The 18,691-nt window shown below is 36.3% G+C and overlaps 1 protein-coding gene across 5 annotated transcripts in view; it reads left to right on the plus strand.

The window, feature by feature from the left end:
• The window catches only part of PCNX1 (pecanex 1), a 175,995-nt gene that overhangs the window by 99,098 nt on the left and 58,206 nt on the right, over positions 1-18,691 (plus strand). For all 5 annotated transcript variants that reach the window (XM_065941703.1, XM_065941705.1, XM_065941704.1 and 2 more), the window contains 6 exons: positions 1,497-1,650; positions 4,212-4,244; positions 5,682-5,853; positions 6,357-6,467; positions 9,275-9,366; positions 18,112-18,221. In XM_065941703.1, the coding sequence (XP_065797775.1) occupies positions 1,497-1,650; positions 4,212-4,244; positions 5,682-5,853; positions 6,357-6,467; positions 9,275-9,366; positions 18,112-18,221 (672 nt within the window). The remainder of the gene's footprint in view (positions 1-1,496; positions 1,651-4,211; positions 4,245-5,681; positions 5,854-6,356; positions 6,468-9,274; positions 9,367-18,111; positions 18,222-18,691) is intronic.

Genomic DNA, 18,691 nt, shown 5'->3' on the forward strand with positions numbered 1-18,691 from the left:
CCCATTTGAATGCAGAGTTCCAAAGAATAGCAAGGAGAGATGAGAAAGCCTTCCTCAGTGATCAGTGCAAAGAAATAGAGGAAAACAATAGAATGGGAAAGTCTAGAGATCTCTTCAAGAAAATTAGAGATACCAAGGGAACATTTCAAGCACAGATGGGTACAATAAAGGACAGAAATGGTATGGACCTAACAGAAGCAGAAGATATTAAGAAGAGGTGGCAAGAATACATAGAAGAACTGTACAAAAAAGATCTTCATGACCCAGATAGTCACGATGGTGTGATCACCAACCTAGAGCCAGTAGTCATGTATGGATGTAAGAGTTGGACTATAAAGAAAGCTGAGTGCTGAAGAATTGATGCTTTTGAACTGTGGTGTTGGAGAAAACTCTTGAGAGTCCCTTGGCTGGCAAAGAGATCCAACCAGTCCATCCTAAAGAAAAATAGTCCTGAATAATCATTGTAAGAACTGATGCTGAAGCTGAAACTCCAATACTTTGGCCACCTGATGCTAAGAGCTGACTCATTTGAAAAGACCCTGATGCTGTGAAAGATCGAGGTCAGGAGGAGATGGGGACGACAGAGGATGAGTTGGTTGGATGGCATCACTGACTCACAGGACATGAGTCTGAGTAAACTGCAGGAGTTGGTGAGACAGGGAGGCCTGGCATGCTGCAGTCCATGGGGTCACAAAGAGTCAAACATGACTGAGTGACTGAACTGAACTGAAAGCAGCCTAGATGTCCATCGACAGATGAATGGATAAAGAAGGTGTGGTATATATAGACAATGGAATATTAGCCATAAGCAGAAACACGTTTGACTCAGTTCTAATGAGGTGGATAAACCTAGAGCCTATTGTCCAGAATGAAGTCAGAAAAAGACATATGTCATAAATTAGCGCATATATATGAAATCGAGAGTGATGGTGCTGATGATCCTGGCTGCAGAGCAGCAGCGAAGACACAGAAAGAGAGAGCAGACTTGTGGACACTGTGGTGAAGGGAGGGTGGGGCGAATTGAGGGAGTAGCATTGAAGCATGCGCTTTACCGTATGTACAGTTAGATAACCCCTGAAAATTCACGGTATGACACAAGGCGCTCAGATCCGTGCTCTGTGACGACCTAGAGGGATGAGATGGGGTGGGAGGTGGGAGGGAGGTTTCAGAGGGAGAGGACATATGGCTGAGGGCCTGTGGCTGATTCATGGCTGATTCATGTTGATATGTGACAGAAACCAATATAACATTGTAAAGCAATTATCCTCCAATTAAAAGTAAGTTTAAAAATTTTAAAGAATGTATGCTAGCTTTCTGTCTCAGCCGGGCATACTTTTTCAGTATGAGCCAAAGCCTTGTTCAAACCTAGTACAAAGGAAAAAAAAATATCGTAGCGAATATAATATGAACTTCATATGGATGTCTTCCCCCTTTTCACTCTGATTCATTTCTTATATTGATAATGTACTTACTGATTATTTTTTTTCTGTTGACAGAAATCGTGAGATCCTGGAAAATGTGTTAGCTGTCATCTTGGCTATTCTTGTGGCTTTCTTGGGATCCATTCTTCTTATACAAGGCTTCTTCAGAGATATCTGGGTCTTCCAGTTCTGCCTGGTGATAGCCAGCTGTCAGTACTCACTGCTTAAGGTACCAGCATCTCTTCTGTTCAGACTTTGGCATAGTAGCTGTGTTAAAAGGCAGAAGGTTTTGTATCATTCATTGAATTATATTAAGAATGTAACTTTTAGATTTGTTTTCCTTGGATGTTTACATTAGAGTGGGTAAGGAACAAAAGACATAAACTTTAAAAAAAATGACATGTGAATTAAACTTCCTAAACTTTTTTTTGTTATTAACTGTTTGGACACTTATTAAAAGAAAAGAGTTTGGTTTCTTTTTTTTTGGCATCGCCTCATGGGGTCGCAAAGAGTCGGACACGACTGAGCGACTGAACTGAACTGAACATGGTTTGTGGAATCTTAGTTCCCTGACTAGGGTTTTAACCCAGACCCCAGCAGTGAAATCACCAAGTCCTAACCACTGAACTGCTAGGGAATTCCCAAGAATTTGAGTTCTTGAAATTCATTTCTTTTTAATTTAACAACATTAACCTTCCTAGTCTCATATTTTAAGTCTTCTATTATGTAGGTGGAATTTGTTAAAATCCATCAGTGGTAGATATAATAATGTCAGAACTAGCATATTTATTCTTTGAGGATACCAAGAGCACATGATTGGCATCCCTTTGCTTTTGTTCAAATAGTGTCTCTGAAATACCAACTTTAAGCTTTCCATAAATGGGAGAATCAAATGCCAACATTTTCACCCTCCATGCAGCATCACTGTGCTTGGGTAACATGCAGTTTTTTTCCCTTAGCCAGTTCTGGGTGTTTGCCTGGTACATACTGACGTGCAGAACCCTCTCCCATCCTGAGGACTGCTTGTTTAGTTCTCTTTATACCATCAACTATCTTTGCTTTCTTCTCTCTCCATTTTTAGACCTCTAGAGTAAGCCACCTGTGTCAACTGCTCTATTTCTTCAGACCCATCCATACTTTTTTCCTCATTGCACTACTGAAATTACAGTCTTATGAGCTAATAATCTCTAGTTGCCAGATCTGTGGTCTTAGTCTTCGTTCTCTGTGAGTGCTGCTCTGTTTTTATGTTTTGCTCATTGTTGATCTGTGATCTTACAGTACCCTCGTGATTATCCTACTTTTCAAGTAACTTCATTTTTCTTTGTTGATGCCTCTTTGTTCTTCTGACCACTTCTTAATTTATGAGAATTTGCTAGGGTTTTATTTGGCCCTCTTTTCAGTTTGCAGTTCCTTGCCAATGAAGTCATCCTCTTTTATTACTTTGCCACTCTTATATACTTCTGTATAAATCATGTCCGGATTTTTATTTCACAGTCTTCACCTTTCTCATAAGCTTTAGTCCTATATCTAAGAGGAAGCTGAGCATATTCTGGAAAGGGCACATCGTCATCTTCTGGTATTTTCCTCTCCCATTTCTTTTGCTTTTGATCGTAGTCTGTATGTGTGTGTGCTCAGTTGTGTCTGACTCTTCACGACCCCGTGGGTTGTCACCCAGCAGGCTCCTCTGTCCATGGTATTCTACAGGCAAGCAAACTAGAGTGGACTGCCATTTCCTCCGCTAGGATTTGGTAGTAGTACACCAACCCAAATATTAGAGCCTCTGCTCCTTCCTTCTTGACCTTTAATAACATGAGCTATAGTCTCTCTGATTAAATTTGGTGATTCTGTGTTTAAATTTCTGGACTTTGTCCTTTTTGTTTCAGTTCCCATTAAACCATCCCTTTATTGCCTTAAACCGTTTAAATTCATTCCCTGGATTCAGTGTTTCTTACCCTGTTAATTTTGTCTTCTGCTTAATATGTTTAGATATTGAAAAGGCAAAAGATGAATGAGGTTTTTTAAGTATTTCAGATTTATAAAATCTACTTGACTACAAGAATAGTACTGTCATAAACAGAAATAAGAAAGGCAGGAACAGAGCTTTGGGAGGATAAACTTTCAAATTGAGTTTGAAGAGACCAGACAAGGCCTATGTACCAAATTCTGTGATCATAGTCTGGTGTTGAATTACAGGATGGCAATAGACTATCCTAGTGAAATTCTTTGGTATGCTTTTGAAAATGAACTCCAACTCCGGAGAAAAGTCATCATTTGGGAGGTAACTGCATAATACCTTTTGAACATTTTTATGGAAAGTTGATGAAGTCTCTTAGAAGGATACAACTTATTTGAGTTTGATGTGAAAATGCATCATATTAAGTGTATATTTAATACAACTGCCATTGAATTGTTTAGTAAGCTTGAGTTTGGGGCATAGCTGGAATCCTTTTTATAAGCTCACTCATAGTTTGTGCATTTCCTGAATGGAGTGATGTTGCCATAAGAAACCATTCTGCCTTAATTGTACTCAGGTATTCTAATGCGCCAAGCAGTAAGATGGATCTATCAGCTGCTAAATGCTATTTCAGAAACATAATAAGGTTAAGCGTTAGGAAAGATTTGAGTGGAGCTGATGTTTCGTCTTCTGTTGATGCTTCAGCAGAATTAATGACCTACAGGTTATGACGTAGCTATGGAATATTCACTTGAAATTATTTCAGGTATTTTGGAAGTTAATATGAAATTCCCTGGTCGTCAGTGGTATAATCTATCTTTTTGTTTCTTTTTTAGAGTGTTCAACCAGATTCTTCTTCTCCTAGACATGTAAGTCACTCTGATACACCTAAAACTTGTGATTCCTTGACACTCCTCAGAAACCATTTTTTTGGTCATATGTCAGATTGAATTAAGATTTGTGGTAGTATTTTCTCATTGGCAGAAGAAACTCTGTGATTGTGCATTTGTTCTTTGTAGTCTCCTTTAATCTAGAACAGTTCCTCAGTATTTGACACAATATTGACCTTTTTAATGGATACAGGTTAGTTATTTTATACACGACCTTCTATTTGACTTTGTCTGATATTTCTTATTAGATACAGTCTGTGCTTTTTTGGTAGAAATATTACAAAAGCAATGTGTTCCCAGTGTATCATATAAGGAAGCACATAATAACTGATTTATGCTTTTACTGGTGATAACTGATCCTTTGTCTAAGGGTAGTGTCTGCAGTGTTTTTCAAATTCTGCAATGTTACATTCTGAGCTGGATAATTGTTTGTTGAAAGTTGGGGGTGGGCAGGCTCTGTCCTATGCATTGTGGGGTGTTTAGCATTATCTCTGACTTCTACCCACTAGATGCCAATAGTATAGTCACCCTAGTTGTGACAACCACAGTGTCTCCAGACTTTACCAAATGTACCCTGGAGGGTGAAACCTCCCCTCCCGCCCCCGCCCCTGAGAACCAATACTCCAATCTTACCATTTTTAAGTTGTCTTTAATATCTGTTGATGTTTCTTGGCTGAATCAGTTATCATTTCTTGGTGACCAAATAGTGATTTTTTTTAGCTCCATGTTTCCTTCTATATTTATTAGTTGACTTCTTATTGTAAGTAAGAACTTTCCCTTTTCTTGTATTGGTGTGGTTTCATGGACTCTTACTTTATTAAATGAACCATAATGTTACTATCATTACTTTTGATGTTCAAATTGTCCCTGATTTGACCATTGGGAACCCATCAGCTGCCTTCCTTGTCCTTCTGACATACCTTTATCATTTTAGAAGTGTTTTCTCCATTTGGAGCACAATAATTTGTTCCAGACTCATCTTAAACTTTCCCGTCTTAGCCTGAAACCAACCTTTTCTCTGTGTATCCTTGGTTCCTTTTAGTGAGTATTGTTATTTATAGACTAAGATTGGTTTTCTAGTAATCTTTATTACTAGAATGTCATTGCTACTAGGTCCTCTCAGTGGATAAAACTAGAAAAATATATGTATACACATATACTCACACATTTATTCTTCATCTGTCTGCATTATCAAAAATAATGAGTTCATACTAATACTTAATTTCAATCTAATATCCTAAGGTTTATTCTGTTCTTCCTCCTTTCCATATTTGTAATTCCCTTCTGCCACAGCCAGAAACCTGACTTCATATGGAAACATTTTGAGTCTTCAGAATATAAGCCATTAAAGATCTCAATAGCTGGTTGTGACTCTTCACATTAACTAAACTGACTTCTTTTTAATGTCATTTTCAGGGTCATAATCGTATCATTGCCTACAGTAGACCAGTTTATTTCTGTTTGTGCTGTGGTCTTATTTGGCTCTTGGATTATGGTAGCAGAAACCTAACGACAACCAAGTTCAAATTATATGGAATAACTTTCACCAATCCTCTGGTGCTTATATCAGCCAGGGATTTAGTTATAGGTGAGTCATCTTAAGGTATTGTAGGTCTTAACATTATTTGTATACAAACCATTCACTGATCAGTGGACTGATGATATAGATAAAAATAGTTTTAGTGGACTTATTTTGCTATTTATTGCCTTCCTCTCAGTGAGGAATGAAAAAACTATAGGGCATTAGGAATGAAAAAACTGATGATGAACAAATATAGCCGATGGAATGAGAGATTTCCCTTGGATCTTTATCTCAGGTTCCTATTTTGTGAAACACTAAAGTCAATTTCAAAAACTGTTGTTCATAGTTGGAAAGATTATTTAATACTCAGGTAGTTATGTAGAGAAATAATTTGAAATGGTAACTTTAAGAAATTTGCTTAGTATACTGTTTCAAGCAATTTTAAGAAACTTGCTTAGTAACCTATATTAATTTTGGGTTCCTTTTTATCATTTATTTTATTATCTTAGATGAACAAAAGGGTGGATGTGACATGCTATTTTTAACTTGGCTTTTCTTTCCTTCTGTAGTGTTTACACTCTGTTTCCCAATAGTATTTTTCATTGGTCTCCTGCCTCAGGTGAATACATTTGTAATGTACCTTTGTGAACAGTTGGATATTCATATCTTTGGTGGTAATGGTGAGTACTTCCTTATAAAAATTAAGTTTAAAGTATTACTTTTACAGATCATTGAACAATAAACTGACCATTAAGTTGATTTTTCAGTTTTTATTTTAGAATTGAAATTAGAAAGAAAAGACACTATTTAATAATTAAATATTGAATAGGAATTAGTTTGTAGATAGGAAAAAAGTAGTCAAGTCTGCTACTTTAGTGAAAGATCTGGGAATAATGGAATTGATTTGTAACAAGTGTTAAAATACTGTCACCTTAAAGTTTAAGTTACAGTGAGTTACATGGAACTTATATAGACTTTTATGAAATGTTTATAAAAGGTCAAATAGATTGAGCTCTGATATGTGGCATTATATTTACATTTTGAACTAGTGTATGCATTTGATATTCTGTATATTTAGTTTCAGAACTTTGTTTCATCTTTAGAATCAGTTCAGTTCAGTCGTTCTGTCATGTCCGACTCTTTGCGACCCCGTGGATTGCAGCACACCAGGCCTCCCTGTCTATCACCAACTCCCAGAGTTTAGTCAAACTCATGCCCATTGAGTCAGTGATGCCATCCAACCATCTCATCCTCTGTCTTCCCCTTCTCTTTCCGCCTTCAATCTTTCCCGGCATCAGGGTCTTTTTCAACAAGTCATTTTGCATCAGGTGGCCAAAGTATTGGAGTTTCAGCTTCAGCATCAGTCCTTCCAATGAATATTCAGAATTGATCTCCTTTAGGATGGACTAGTTGGATCTCCTTGCAGTCGAAGGGACCCTCAAGAGTCTTATCCAACACCACAGTTCAAAAGCATCAATTCTTCAGTGCTCAGCTTTCTTTATAGTACAACTCTTACATCCATACATGACTACTGGAAAAACCATAGCTTTGATTAGACGGACCTTGTGTTGGCAAAGTAATGTCTCTGCTTTTTAATATGCTCTCTAGGTTGGTCATAACTTTTGTTCTAAGGAGCAAGCATCTTTTAATTTCATGGCTGCAGTCACCATCTGCAGTGATTTTGGAGCCCCCCCAAAATAAAGTCTGCCACTATTTCCACTGTTACCCCATCTATTTGCCATGAAGTGATGGAACCAGATGCCATCATCTTTGTTTTCTGAATGTTGAGTTTTAAGCCAACTTTTTCACTCTCCTCTTTCACTTTCATCAAGAGGCTCTTTAGTTCTTCTTTGTTTCTGCTGTAAGGGTGGTGTCATCTGCATATCTGAGGTTATTGATGTTTCTCCCAGCAATCTTGATTCCAGCTTGTGCTTCATCCAGCCCAGCATGTCTCATGATGTACTCTGCATATAAGTTAAATAAATAGGATGACAATATACAGCCTTGACGTACTTTCCCGATTTGGAACCAGTCTGTTGTTCCATGTTCAGTTCTAACTGTTGCTTCTTGATCTGCATACAGACTTCTCAGAAGGCAGGTCAGGCGGTCTGGTATTCCCATCTCTTGAAGAATTTTCCACAGTTTGTTGTGCTCCCCACTGTTAGAGGCTTTGGCATAGTCAATAAAGCAAAAGTGGGATACCCAAACCAGAATGCTTTCAGTAAAACCATTTTTTTACTAAATAAGATTTTTAGAAATATTTCTGCTTTTAGAGTAGAATATGTGGATATGAATTGATACCATTAGAAATGTATTCCCCTGTTATATGTACATTTTATTTTCAAAATAAATAAGACTATACTAAAATTATTCTGGAATAATACTCTGCAGAACTTGAAAATAACACTTTGATCTGTGGTTAACTGAGGTTAAAATATACCGTTATTTTGTTTAACCATCCAACATTTTACAGAGAGATGAGTGTACAGCTAGAGAAAAAAATTTGAAAGGAAAGAAATTCCTTTATTTCATCACATTTTGCTGTCCTTATCTCCCAAGTACAGCATTGAAATTATCTCTACTGATAAAGTATTGATATTATGGTTTAAATTTTAAATAGAAATTAAGCTTTTTCTATGTTGCTGTGTATCTAGAGCATTCTTAATGTTTTGAAATTTTGAAAGAGCATGAATTAAGAACAGTTGGTGTTCAGCACAGCTTAATGGGTAGAAACAATTTCAGTATTTAGGGGGCTCCTATAGGTGCTATATTAATCTATGGAGAAGGTTTAGTGTAGATAATTTATAATAGTGGGTTTTGTCATAATTTATAAACTTGTGCAAGGTGTAAACTTTTTAATATCTCCTAAAGAAAAATTTTTCTTGTAGATTTTTTTTAAGATCACCGTATAAAATTACTGTTGAAGTCTGTTATCTTAGCCATCCTTTCTTCCTTATTATTAGTAATCCCATTGGATCTGTTTTTTTGTTGTTAGTAATTAATCAGATCTATACTTTTTGTGAGAATTAATGAACTGATTATAGGAATATAAATTTACTTCTGTGGGTAGCACAAGTTCTGTCTAATAGACAGACTAACATCTTTTAGTAAAAATACATTTCTAGTTCCTTTTGAGGCTCTTTGAACTTTATTTTCCCAAGCTTTTATAAATAATAAGGTACATTCTTGAAGCACAATATAGGTGTAATTTTTTCTACTGTAGATAAATGTAGTAGTAAAATAAAGTAAATAAAAAAAGATTTTTATTGCTTTATTACTTCCAAGGTGAATATATTTTACCTTGTATTAGCAATTGTCAAAATTTTTTGAAAGGACAGGATAAACTCAATTTTTATAAATTAAACAAGTAAACATTTAATTATACTCAGTATTATGCATTTTAAATACTTTTCAATGACTTATATAAGTTTTTTCCATCTGTTTGTATGTTTATGAATGTTGATTTCTGTTTCTCCTTCCTGTCTAGCCACTACAAGCCTGCTTGCAGCACTTTACAGTTTCGTCTGTAGCATCGTGGCAGTAGCCTTACTGTATGGATTATGTTATGGGGCCTTAAAGGTGAGCATTACATGTAATATGTTTTGTCATTAAGGCTACTTTTGTATTAATATATGAAGATTGTTTTAAATTGACTAATTACTTTTTTCCTGGTATGTCTTCAGTATTAATTTCCATGGTCTTAATATGTTGAGCATTATTCTCATTCTCATTTAGTTTGAATTTGAAAGCAGTTTTATAGTTAATTATTATTAAAAGAAAATTCTTTTCCATACAATAATAATAGGTTAATATTAGAAGCAGATTACTAAAAGCTAAGCTGGTCTAGGATAGAGGTGGGGCATGGTGATAACAGAATATGAAATTAATTTTAGATTTTTACTTAATATGTGTAACTACTCTTCATATCGAGATTTTTTTTCAAACTTAGAGAACAAGTTCAAGTACTGCAATTTAAGATGCAGTCTAGTAAAAATTAATGCACTGAAATTTAATGTCCTTATTGGTTTAGAAGAATCTGATGAGCCCTATTAGCTCCAGTTTTAAGTAATTGTCGCCATATTATAAGTAAAAGTTTTAGGTTTCTCTTAAACAATTCTTGGTATTCTTTTTAATGATCAATACAGGATAAACAGAGAATAATAGGGTTGAAAGGGTTATGAGAAGTGGCTCATAGCATCCTTCCATGATTCATGTACTCAGTAGCATTTACTCTGCTTACTCTGTGCCTAGTTCTGTGCTAAGTACCATTTTCTGCTTTTAAGTTGCCAGTATGTTAACTGTGGTTAACAAGTTAATTGATGCTCTTAATTGAGGGTGAATGGAGGGGATGAAGGCTGTGAAAACAGAATATTACAGGTATATGAACTAAGACATTATCCTCTTCAGCCTAAAGGGATTAGAGATCATTTTCCAAGGGGGTGGTTTTTTAACAAAATTTGAAGGACAATAGGAATTAGCTAGTTAAAACAAGGGATGAAGAACCATGGAGTTGTAAAGAAAGTGTGTTGTGTACAGGAAACAGCAAATAATTTGGAATTGCTGGAAATTTGGGTACATGAGGAAAGATGGCCTACAGTAAGGCTGGAAAGGTAAGCAACGACTGGATTTTGAAATATCTTTTGTCCTGAACGTATTGGGTGGAGATGGAAGACCATCAAAATAATTCGAGGTAAGGCAAGGAAATGATCAGTGTTGCATTTTAGAAAGACTACTTGGTCCCCAGTGTGAAATGTAAGCAGGTAGGATCACAAGTAGGGAGGCTCTTGTGCTGCCATCTTAAAATGATAAGGGACTTAATGAAAACTGGACTCAGTGAATTTATTTGGGAACTCAGTGATTAAAGAGAAAAGAGCCCAAGTAGGATCCGGGATGACTTCTGGGTGGGTGCTTGTTTGAACAACTGATTACATAGTGATACTAATGCACATGATTGGAAGTCTTTGAGTTTACTGGGAAAGGGGAGTTTACATTTAGACATTTTTGTTTGTTGGGATTAGTGGGGTATCCAGGGATACATAGTGGGTAGTTATTTGTGGAAAGATTTAGAATTCACCAGTAAATTAAAGTATAAGAAAAAGATTGCGACCCTGGGTTGGCAGTAGAAAATGGGCGCAGATAGAACCCTGAGAAATGCCAGTATTTAAACAGTGAATATTAAGCAGTGAATGAAACAAAATCCAACAAAGGAAACTTCAGAGGCGGCACAATGTGAAAAAGATTTTATGTAACTTGGCAGGTAATAGGATATTGGTGACTTGAGCAAGATAGCTTTTTTGGTATTTTGGCTGAGGAAACTAGCTAGATTAATAGAAATTTAGGTTTGAATTGATATTAAGGAAATGTGTTCTACTCTCTCTAGAATATAGTTGAGAAGCTTGTGCGCATGAGAGGATTGTTTCCTGGGTTTTGTTTTCTAAAAAAGATCTGAGGCTTGATTGCATTTAAAAGGGGAGGTAGGAAATTGAGCAGAGAGGGAGGTGCTTGATGATGGCCCAGGAAAGAACTAGAGGTAATGAATGAGATCCAAATCCAAGCTCTCCCAGTTACACCATCTCAGCCATCCTGATAAAAAGGTTTCAGATCTGTGTTTGGAGAATATGTTTTGGAAAATGGGTCATTATTTGGAAATTGCAGCCATAGAAGTTAACAGTGCAGTAAGTTTTCTAATTTTCTAAAAGCCAGTTTAACGGTAATTATGTAGCAGAAGAGCAGCAGTTGTAAAGCTGCCAACTAGTACCTTGTGTCCTAAGACAGGCAGGGAGATATATTTTTTTCCTTCTTTCTTGGCCATGGCATTTTATACCAGACTATTTTAGTTTTAGATGTTCCCCATTGTAATAGAATAAATGTGCAGATTTGGTTATGTAAATGAGTAAAGATTATATACAAAGATTTTATCATAGCAGTGTTTATAACAGCAAAAGCTGTAAATGACCCAATATTTGTCATTTGTGACTAGTTAAATTAATTATGGTATAGGCCCACAATGGAATACCATACAATCATGAAAGTGAATAAAAATAGATTTTTATGTGCAAATGTATGATTTCCAAGACGTATTATTTTTTTTTCAAGCTTATTGACATGTAGTTGACAAATAAAAATTAAGATATTTAAAGTGTACATGATGATGATTTGATATACATATACATTGTGAAAGAACTTCCCCCATCAAGTTTTATCACCTCACATATTTCCTTTTTTTTTTTATTGGTAAGAATATTTAAATTTACTCTCAGCAAATTTCAGTTCTACAATACAGTGTTATCAACTATAGTCACTGTTACTTATTAGCTTTTCAGACCTTATTCATCCTTTTAAGATTTTTTAAAGTTTATTATTTTAAATTTTTATTAAGGTACAATTGACATATAACATTATATTAGTTTCAATATTTATGTATATTGCAAAAGGAGCACCACAATAAATCTAATTAGTATCTGTCTCTATGTGTTAGTTGCTGAGTCATGTCCAACTCTTTGCAATCGCATGGATGGGCTCCTCTGTCCATGGAATTCTCCAGGCAAGAATACTGGAGTGGGTTGCCATTTCTTTCTACAGGGCTCTTCCCAACCCAGGATGGAACCTGGGTCTCCTGCGTTGCAGGCAGATTCTTTACTGTGTCAGCCACCAGGGAAGCCACTATAGATAATTACAAATATTTTTTCTTATGGTGAGAACCTTAAAGATCTGTCCTCTTAGCAACTTTCACATATGCAATGCAGTATCGTTAACTCTGGTCACTGTGCTGCATTACTCTCTCAGTACTTATTTATCTTAAAACTGGAAGTTGGTGCCTTTTGACCCTCTTTATCCTTTTTGCCCACTCCTTACCGAAATTGTCTTATAACTAGTCTTATAACTGTCTTATATACTCTTTTACCAACCTTTCCCTGTTTCCCCTACTTCCCAGTCCCTGGCAACCACTATTCTATTCTCTTGTTTCTAAGAGTTTAATTTTTTTTCCCCTTTTTAAGATTCCACATATAAATGGTAAGATGCAGTATTTGTGAATCTTAGTGGCTTATTTCACCTAGTATGTTGCCCTCCAGTTTCATCCATGTTGTTGCAATTGACAAGATTTTCTTTTTTTTTTTAGGTTGACTAATATTCCAGTGTGTGTGTGTGGGTGGGTGTTAATACAAAGGAAAACAATATGCCAAAAAATAAATGTTCCCTCTGTGCCTTTATTTAAAAACACACCCGATAACTTATATGCACATAGAGCATTTATGGAAGAATACACAAGAAATTGATCGTAGAAGTTACTTTTGGACAGTTAGGTTCATTGAGGAACATTGTTGCATATCTTTAGGAATGGTTTAATTTTTTTTATCTATTCACTAATATAAACATTTATTAGATTGATACAAAAGTAATTGTGGTTTTGGACCATGAATTTCAAGTCATTTTAAATAGACTTAACCACATCTTTAGTAATCAGAATAGGAACTATTACAACCAACAGATTTTTGCCCATGAGAAATAAGTTTGTTTATTCCTGTAGTGTAAAAACCCATGCTTTAGGATTTGATGAACTCATGGAAAGCATTTTCTGCCTCCTACTGTTTGTGGAAGTGTTTTCCTTGCAAAAAGTTGTAGAGATGCTTGAAGAAGTGGTAGTCGGTGAGAGGTCAGTTGAATATGGTGGTTGAGGCAAAACTTCGTAGCCCAATTTGTTCAACTCTTGAAGTTTGGTTTTGCAACGTGCAGTCAGGCATTGTCATGGAGAAGAATTGGGCCTATTCTGTTGACCAGTGTGGGCTGCTGGCATTGCAGTTTTCAGTGCATCTTATCGATTTGCTGGGCATACTTCTCAGATGTAATGGTTTCACCAGAATTCAGAAAGCTCTAGTGGATTAGATGGGCAGCAGAGCACCAAACAGTAACGCAGTGACCATGGCCTTTTTTGGTGCCAGTTTGGCTTTGGAAAGTGCTTGGAACTTCTTCATGATCCAGCCACTGAGCTAGTCATCACTGGTTGCGCTATAAAATCTACTTTTCATCACACGTCCTAATCCAATCAAGACATGTTTTGTTGTTGTTGCCTAGAATAAGAGAATATGACACTTCAAAACAGCAATTTTTTTTTTTTTATTTTTAGTCAGCTCATGAGGCACCCACTTATCGAGCTTTTTCATCTTTCCAGTTTGCTTCAGATGCCAAACAACCATAGAATGATTGACATTGAGTTCTTCAGTAACTTCTCCTGTAGTTTTAAGAGGATCAGCTCAATGATCCTCTCAGTTGGTTGTTGTCAAATTCTGATGGCCTACCATTGCGCGCCTCATCTTCAAGGCTGTCGTCTCCTTTGCAAAACTTCTTGAACTGCACACTGTACATTGGTTAGCAGTTCCTGGGCCAAATGCGTTGTTGTTGCTCCAAGTTGTCTCTGCTGCTTTACAACCCATTTAGAACTCAAATTTAAAAACTGCTCAGATTTACCTTTTATCTAGCACCATTTCTAAAGTAAATATAAACAGTAGGTAATAAGTCATTAGCAAAAAACATAAGAAATGCACATTAAAATAATGTATAACATAACTACATTTATTTAAGAATGTATCCCAGTATCAAACAGCAAAGTTCAACAGTGCAAACCATAATTACTTTTGCACCAACCTAATGAACCGTGAACTTCCAGATATTCAACCTGGTTTTAGAAAAGGCAGAGGAACCAGAGATCAAATTGCCCACATCTGCTGGATCATCGAAAAAGCAAGAGAATTCCAGAAAAACAATCTATTTCTGCTTTACTGACTATGTCAAAGCCTTTGACTGTGTGGATCACAATAAACTGTGAAAAATTCTGAAGGAGATGGGAATACCAGACCACTTGACCTGCCTCTTGAGAAAGCTGCATGCAGGTCAGGAAGCAACAGTTAGAACCGGACATGGAGCAACAGACTGGTTCCAAATAGGAAAAGGAGTATATTTTCCTTATACGAGGCTGTGTATTGTCACCATGCTTATTTAACTTATATGCAGAGTACATTATGAGAAACGCTGAGCTGGAAGAAGCACAAGCTGGAATCAAGATTGCCAGGAGAAATACCAGTAACCTCATATATGCAGATGACACCACCCTTACGGCAGAAAGTGAAGAACTAAAGAGCCTCTTGATGAAAGTGAAAAAGAGTGAAAAAGTTGGCTTAAAGCTCAACATTCAGAAAACTAAGATCATGGCACCTGATCCCCTCACTTCATGGCAAATAGATGGGGAAACAGTGGAAACAGTAGCTGACTTTATTTTCTTGGGCTCCAAAATCATGGTGATTGCAGCCATGAAATTAAAAGACACTTACTCCTTGGAAGGAAAGTTATGACCAATGTAGAGAACATGTTAAAGAGCAGAGGCATTACTTTGTCAACGAAGGTCCGTCTAGTCAAGGCTGTGGTTTTTCCAGTAGTCATGTATGGATGTGAGAGTGGGACTTTAAAGAAGGCTGAGCGCCGAAGAATTGATGCTTTTGAACTGTGGTGTTGGATAAGACTCTTGAGAGTCCCTTGGACTGCAAGGAGATCCAACCAGTCCATCGTAAAGGAGATCAGTCCTGGGTGTTCATTGGAAGGACTGATGTTGAAGCTGAAACTCCAATACTTTGGCCGCCTGATGCGAAGAGCTGACTCATTTGAAAAGATCCTGATGTTGGGAAAGATTGAGGGCAGGAGGGAAAGGGACAACAGAGGATGAGACGGTTGGAATGCATCACCAACTCAGTGGCCGCGAGTTTGGGTAAACTCCAGGAGTTGGTGTTGGACAGGGAGTCCTGGCATGCTGTAGTTCATGGGGTCGCAAAGAGACGGACACAACTGAGCAACTGAACTGAATACATCTATTAGAAATTCTGACTTCTGATTTGTTTACATTTTTCCCCTTGAACTTTAAAGCTCGTTGAAAGTTAACAGTTTTCCTCGAAGAAAACTTTATTACTTACTGTTACATACATACTTCCTACATCTTTACATATTTTTAAAGAGATTGCTAGAATGTGGGCCATTATTTACTGTAAAGTAAAAGCATTTAGAGCCAGTACAGTGTGTAGAACAAATTCATCTTTTAATCTTTTAATCATCATATTGCATAATTCAAAATTATTAATCTAAATAAAATAAGTCATTTTGAGACCAATTTAAGAATTTTTTCTCTTGTCTGAGAGAAATAAAAAGTAGTGTCAAGCATTTGTTAAATGATACTTATTTTGAGGCAGAATTTATACACAGTCAACCTTAAGTATACGATTTGACAAGTTTTGACAAATCATGTACCTGTGTAACATATACCCCTAGTGAGATATAAAATAGTTTCTCATCATCAGAAGGTTCCCTCCTATTCCTTCCCAGTCACTTTTATTGTAGGTTTTCTGGGTCTTGAACTTCATTCATATAAATGGAATCATACCATCTTTACTCTTGTTACTGATGTATTTTGTTTAATGTTTTTGAAATCCATCTACATTGTGTGTATCAGTAGTTTTTCCCTTTTTATTGCAGAGAAGTATTTCCCAATTAGTTTTTAATCCTCCATATTTCCATTGTATGAATATTTTCACAATTTTTTGTGAAATAAATTTTGTCAAATAAATTTCACAATATTTTCACAATTTATCCACTGTCTTAGCGATGATCATCTGGGTTGTTTCTAATTTAGGGCCATCCTGAATAAGGCTGCTCTGAATTTTCTTATGTAAGTCTTTTTTGTGGACGTATGTTTTCATTTTTCTTAAGTGGATAACTAAAATGGAATTTCTAGTTTTCCAAAGTGATCATATTAGAGATCTCTTTTTTGCAGTTTTAATTTTTACCAGAGTTGTACATACTTATTTTTCAGAGTCCAATATTTCTACAAGAGTGCCGAGACTAGCAGTCCCCTACCCCTTTATCCCTTCCTCAGAGTTATCACTTTCAGTTCTTTGGGCTGATTCTTTTGGTGTTTGCCTCCGTATCTCTAAGTAACTAACTTACACTTCTTGTAATTTGTCAAGTTTTAGGCATTAGCCATGGACTGCACATTATGGGAGCTGTAGGCTTAACTTTGTTTTGCCTCTCTCCCCACGTTTCTATTAGACAGTCTTCCTTGTCTCCCTCATACACCTGATATGTTTACCTTATCATCACTATGCTAATGCTGTTCTTACATACATTTCATTTTCACCTCTATTTTGTTTCCTTTATATTTATCTGTCTTTCGTTCTGAAACTCTTCAATAATTTTATGCTCAATAAATTCAAACATATAAGGAAGTTTGTTTCCACCAGTTAACTGGACATGCTTAAACCATCTCTACCTTAGTTTCCTCATGCATAAATTAGAGAGTAACAGTACATATCTCCAAGGATGATTGTAAGAATTTATAAATACTTATAAAGATCTGAGAAAGGAGCTTGATACAGAGTATGATATACATAATATGATGATGATGATAAGATTTTTATGTAGCCATTAAAGAAAAGGTCTCAATAAAAATTAAGAAAGAAAGAAAAGGTCTCTGTTGTGATGTGGAACAGTTTCCAAGATGGTATTATTAAATGGTGAGTGGGGGGGGGGCAGGTTGCATAATAAACTACCTTTGATTACCTACTCCACCATTCTCCCCTCTTGAATCCCCAAAGACAAAGGTGCTTACCTCACAGGCCACACTTAAGAACTGTTAGCTATTCCTTTTACCAGTGTTATCTACTCTGTACCAGGTACCATGCTAGCAGACTCCAGAGATACTGCAGTGAGCGAAGCAGACATGGCACATCCACATGTCTGGTTGGCCTTAGAAGCTCGCTTTGTATTATTTATTTCTGGGAATATACAGCTATTCACTCGAGAAGCACTGAATGCCTAGTGCTCTAGGGAATATAATGGCATATGAACAAAGGCATCCAGAAAGTAGCATACCAAATGTCAGCAGTTTGTTTTGCCTTAAGTATTATATCATGTGTTGCCTTTTACTGCTACATTATTATATATAATCAGAAGTTTGCTACAAAAGAGGACATGGTTTACTATAAACTTAATGCTGCTTAAAATATGACAGAAATTGACAGCAGCATACTGTATCAGAAACAAATGTGTCATTCCTAGTGTATAATAGAGCTTTAGTACCAAAAGCAACCTGATGATCATTTAGCAGTTAGATTCTGGTTCATCAGAAAGTAATAAGTCTATATGGAATAAAATGCAATTGATGACATTACTGAAAAGGTTTTGTTTAATTCAGTTATCTTTCTCCAAAATACTGACATAAAAGGATTATATGATAGATTGTGAATTAGAAGCATATTGTTCTGTCAAACTTTTTTTTCCCAACAGGATTCCTGGGATGGCCAGCATATTCCAGTGCTTTTCTCCATTTTTTGTGGCTTATTAGTGGCAGTATCCTATCATCTCAGCCGACAAAGCAGTGATCCATCTGTGCTTTTGTAAGTGATCACTTATTATTGAATTAGAGAAATTTAAATAAATTGGCATTTCTTTCAGATTTAACTTCCAAGATCTGTTTTTCCACTGCTTTGTCAAAGTGTGCTGTTGACTTACCTATATTTGGTTTCAAAATATATTAACTTTGGGTCATTGTAATCACCCTGGCTTAGAGTATTTGTTAGCTTTTAGTTTTTTGTCTTCTAAGATGTAACACTGTGTTTTCATTAAAATATTCTTATTGTATGCTTATTTATGGCATCTTAAACTTTGTCATTTGTTAATTAGTAAATATGGGCTTCCCTGGTGGCTCAGACAGTAAAGAATCCACCTGCAGTGTGGGAGGCTTGGGTTCAATCTCTGGGTTGGGAAGATCCCCTGGAGGAGAGCATGGCAACCCACTCCTGTATTCTTGCCTGAAGAATCCCCATGGACAGAGGAGTCTGGCAGGGGTAGTCCATGGGATCTCAGA

This window comes from Muntiacus reevesi, chromosome 7 (genome assembly GCF_963930625.1).
Source record: "Muntiacus reevesi chromosome 7, mMunRee1.1, whole genome shotgun sequence".
In the NCBI taxonomy this organism is placed as follows: Eukaryota; Metazoa; Chordata; class Mammalia; order Artiodactyla; family Cervidae; genus Muntiacus; species Muntiacus reevesi.